Genomic DNA, 4597 nt, shown 5'->3' with positions numbered 1-4597 from the left:
ATTATATTATATTATATTATATTATATTATATTATATTATATTATATTATATTATATTATATTATATATAATAACTCACCCTAAAATAACAGCATCAACTATTTTTACTGGTTTTTTTCTCGGTTTTCCTGTGAAGAAACCTTTGTGAATTTCTTTGGCTTGCATGCAGTAGTCATCGATGAGAACATAGTTATCATGATCATCAGGAATAGAAAAAACAGATGAACGCGTCTGCTGCTCCTGCTGCTGCTGCTCCTGCTGCTGCTGTTCCTCTTCCTGCTGCTGCTGCTGCTGCTGCTGCTGTTCCTCTTCCTGCTGCTGCTGCTGCTGCTGCTGCTGGTGTTTTTCCTGTTGCTGTTGCTGTTGTTGGTGGTTTTGTTGCTGATGCTGACACGATCCTTGTTCTGCTGCAGCAGCACTGCAGGTGTTTTGAGTATTTTGTTGTTTGTGTTTATTACTTTTGTTTTTTTGCTGCTGTCGCTGCTCCCATTGCTGCTTTGTGAGGGGTATAACCCAGTATTCTGGTGGTGGTTTACAGGTGGGGTCGATGGGTACTGGTGGTTCTAGTTCTAGATAGGGGCTCATAAGAGAAAGAAATGCATACATATCTTGTCTATAAAGAGTATGCATATAGGGGTTTAAAGGGAAAAATATTGTTAAAAATTTCCTCAGATACTCAGCCATATGATACTGCCATCGTACACGCCCCCACCACCGATGCAGCCTCAACGGCATCAACTGCAACACTGTTTCAAGAGAAGGAGCACATATTCTATCTTTTTCTTTTTCTTTTTCTCCTTTTTTCTCCTTTTCATCCATCACAAAGTCATAACATATACGCTGCGGGTCACCCAGGAAACGGCTAGGCAGAAACATCTGCGTCCTCACCCCTAGAGACTGTAGAAGGTTTCCTGGGGATGGGGCCCCCTCAGAAGCTCTCTTGGGGGCCCCCTGATGCTCTTCTTCTTGCTGGGTTTCTTCAGGGGCCTTCTGAGGGGGCCCCTGGGGGGCCCCCTCGGACGCAACGGTGGCTGGGGGGGCCCCCGTCTGTCCATCATCAAATGCATGCTTGCTGTTTCTCTGCTTGCATTTGATATAAATGATCAGGGCCGTCGCGAGCTCATGAGATAAATCCAGATCGATGGCTTCTCGCAGCTGAAATGGAGAAGAGGGGATGTCTGTATTACTCAGTGAGGTTTCAAGCTGCTGCAGTTTTTGCAGAAACTCTTCCCGCTGCTGAGGGCTCAGCTGGGCAAAGCGAAACACCCAGTGTACGGAGTGCTCAGACAAGGTGATATGATCGTGTTCTTGCTGCAGTACTTGCGCGAGCTGCTTGTGCTCTAGCAGCAACTGGTGAGCATGCTGCAGCACCGCAGAGGGAGCAGCAGCAAGCTCTGGGGTTTCCGGGCTGTTGCATATCTCGTCATTCACCTCGTAAGAGAAGAAGCCGTAGCCGCTGTCTATGAAGCTCTCCTTTAGGGAGCTGCCGTGAGGGTCGCTGAAGTGAACCCGAGAAAGTTGCAAGAACGAAATCACCAGGGGGAAACACAGGATCAACCAACGACGCCACCGGCCAACGACACGCTCTGGAAGGAAAAACATAATTATAAAATAAATGAGTACAACATCAATGCATGCCAAGCCAGTTTCTTGCAGGTTTCCGTACGGAGTTCAAGTTGCAAGCGCTCGCAGCCGTGGTGTGCAGCGCTACACGGTGTAACAGGTGGAACACATCGGGTTCATACTAAAGGAGTTTATTACGCAATTAAAATCAAACGAAACAAGGAAACCATAGTTTATGATAATTCCTGAATACGGAGTAGGCCTCGGATGCACCGTGGCAAGCTGCCTGTAGTGCACAGGCACTACAATAGCTCCTTGGTGTCGTCTCTAGAGGCGTAGTATCATGAAAATGATTAAATACTATAGAGTATCACAGGAATTAGGACACATTTATATAGAAAATGTTCATAATAGGACCAGGGTGCTCACCAACCGGCACCGGCTTGGGGGGCTGGGTGTGAGGCTGAGGCTGTGACCCTCAGGGGGGGTCAAGAACAGTTGTATTATTCTGGACTTTCCTTTGGGGAAAGATAATATGAACTCCAAGATTTGAGAGACCTAATTAGTTTAAGAATGAGGTTTTATGCATTTTAATGCATGAATCACTGGGTTACCGCATACAGACAGGGATTTGTGTATTGTATTCAACTAGTGAATCATATGCTTGGAGCCGAGCTGAGCACGTTGAGAAACTGCACGAAATTACCCAAGGAAACCGCACCCGATGAGCTGGAACTACCGCCAAGCAGCTCAAATAGGTTTTATAAAGTCAAATATGTTCAGTTTCCGACGAGAACACCGTCAAAAACTCGAAAGAAATATCGGAAATGGAGGATTCCTTGAAGACAGAACGGTCGAACTGCCGAAACCGTAGTGCACAGGCACTACAGTGGATCTCTTGCGTGGCCTCTAGAGGCCTAGTATCATGAAAAGGAATAAATACTATAGAATATCCCAGGGATTAGGACACTTTTAGATAGAAAAGTGACTCAATAGGATCAGAGTGCTCGCCAATCCACACCAGCTTGGGGGCTGATTGTAGTGCATTGGCACTACAATAGCTCCTCTGTGTGGCCTCTAGAGGCCTAGTATCATGAAAAGGATTAAATACTATAGAATATCACAGGAGTTAGGACATCTTTACATAGGAGAAGATGCATAATAGGATCCGAGTGCTCACCAGCCGGCACCGGCTTGCGGGCTGTGTAGTGCACAGCGACCCTTTGCCGTCACCACGTATGAACTCTAAGCTACATAGCTGAAGGCCCACAGCGCTACCAGGTACCTAAACTCGTAATTCTCGATATTCTCTCTATAAGATCCGCTAACTATTCAAAAGCATTCGAGTTCCTGATTTCGTCCGGAGGAAATCCTCGGAAGAGTAGAACTGCCCCTGACCCTCGTTGAGGGTCAGTATCAGAGTCACAGCTTCAGCCTCACACCAAACGGATAATATGAACTCGAATGTGTTTTGATTATTTATAGTGTTTAATGGTGGTTTTAGCGAGAATCATAGATTTTGGTAGCTAGTTGCAGAGTGTGCAGCTAGGAAGAATAGCTTACGCTTACGGATCATAGGTGTCGGCACCACGCAACGCGGCTGTAGTGCTGAGGAGAACACCACTACATCTATGCGTGCATTTCAAGAAGGAATTCATGATATAATTCAAATAAAAATAATAAAGTTAAGCGAGTTTACACATATTGTGTACTCTGCACATTCAGCTAACAAGGGCTGAGTGAAACTTAATTCTTGAACAAGACGTTCTAGCAACGCTGAGCTAGGTGTATGACCTCAAATTCATGGATAGAGTGATATTTGTTTGCCGCTAGAAAGAGTTGAGAATTATGATGGCTGATGTGGGTTGATTAGGTTCCTTCTGCACGAACTCCGTGGCGCAGGGTGCACAAAGCTAGCACAGGGGCACTCACTTGACATCGGTAGGTTGCCTGCAAGCAACTACAGAAGCTCAACACGCGTCTACAGATATCATGCATGCAGCAAAGAAAGCTTCGCTGTGTCTGCATGTGAGGCTGTGTTGCATCTTTAGTTGCAGCGAGGTGCGCTGCAACTCGTGTCGGCCCGCCTGCTCTCCCGCTTCCCCGTGCCCTGATCCCCTGCATCCAGGACATCTGCAGGCAAGGGATGGAGGTAACCTGCTTTCAGGGACCTCTTACATTAAATATTTTGGTTTCGTTGCTAGCAAGCGACACCATGGCTCCGCTGCAGACGATTGTCGCACCGGAAAACCTGAAACATAGCTTCAACACGCTTCACGGTCAGGGGCGCAATTAAGAAGATGAAGACCCCAGAAGATAGTGCACCAGCTGCTGCTCTTGCAGCAGAAGAAAGGCTGCAGCAACATGCAGAAACAGAGGCGCACACTGGACGAGCTCGTGCTGTTTTTCTGTTGAGTCCACGCTCTGCTAACGAAAGCTCAGATGAACATGGAGTGTTTTCACTATTTACCTTTTAAATATAGCTAGTTCACCCAAAACAAACAGAAGAGCATAAGCCTGTGGTTCCTTTGGTTCAGGTTCTGCTGCCGACACAAGCATGCCTGCTGAGGCTTGAGGCAGGAAACCAGTGGACGGCAGTAACCGGAGTTAATGTTTGTGTTTATCAATCAATACAATTAAATAACATCAACTCTTTGAAATTAATTATATATAAAAATATTTTCAGTTATCATCAGGGTGCGTGCTGCTGGGTTTCGGTTTCGCCTGTGGGGCCCTCAGGCCGTACTAGCGTTCATTGCGTATTGGGTGAGCTCCCGATTCGCTGTGTTGCAGCACGATCTGCATTTACTCTTCGATCCGAAGTACTTATTATTTAATATTAATTGAGAAAAAACGGCAAGTAAAGAACAGAAAAAAAAGAAAAAAATGAGGTTGTCTGGGCGCTAACCAATCCGGTGCCACTCCCTCCTTTGCCATGCCCATGAAGGGCTCCATGTGTTCACCTCTTAAGCCTGCGTTGTCTTGTACTTATTTCTCTTATTTAATGCAGCACTGAGTGGAGTTTTCAGGCCTC

The 4597-nt window shown here is 46.2% G+C and overlaps 1 protein-coding gene across 1 annotated transcript; it reads right to left on the bottom strand.

Annotated features, from left to right (window-relative positions):
- Positions 1 to 75: 75 nt before the first annotated feature.
- On the bottom strand, positions 76 to 1602 carry EMH_0004450 (uncharacterized protein; the record flags this gene model as incomplete). The annotated part of the gene is made up of 1 exon (XM_038022437.1): positions 76 to 1602. The coding sequence occupies one exon, from the start codon at positions 1600 to 1602 to the stop codon at positions 76 to 78; it is 1527 nt and encodes a 508-aa protein (XP_037878291.1).
- Between the last annotated feature and the right edge of the window lie 2995 nt (positions 1603 to 4597).

The sequence above is a fragment of the Eimeria mitis genome, genomic scaffold (assembly GCF_000499745.2).
Source record: "Eimeria mitis Houghton genomic scaffold, Emh_scaff229, whole genome shotgun sequence".
NCBI classification, from domain to species: domain Eukaryota; phylum Apicomplexa; class Conoidasida; order Eucoccidiorida; family Eimeriidae; genus Eimeria; species Eimeria mitis.
The sequence above is the reverse complement of the archived record's forward strand: the minus strand, read 5'-3'. Positions and strand labels throughout refer to the sequence as shown.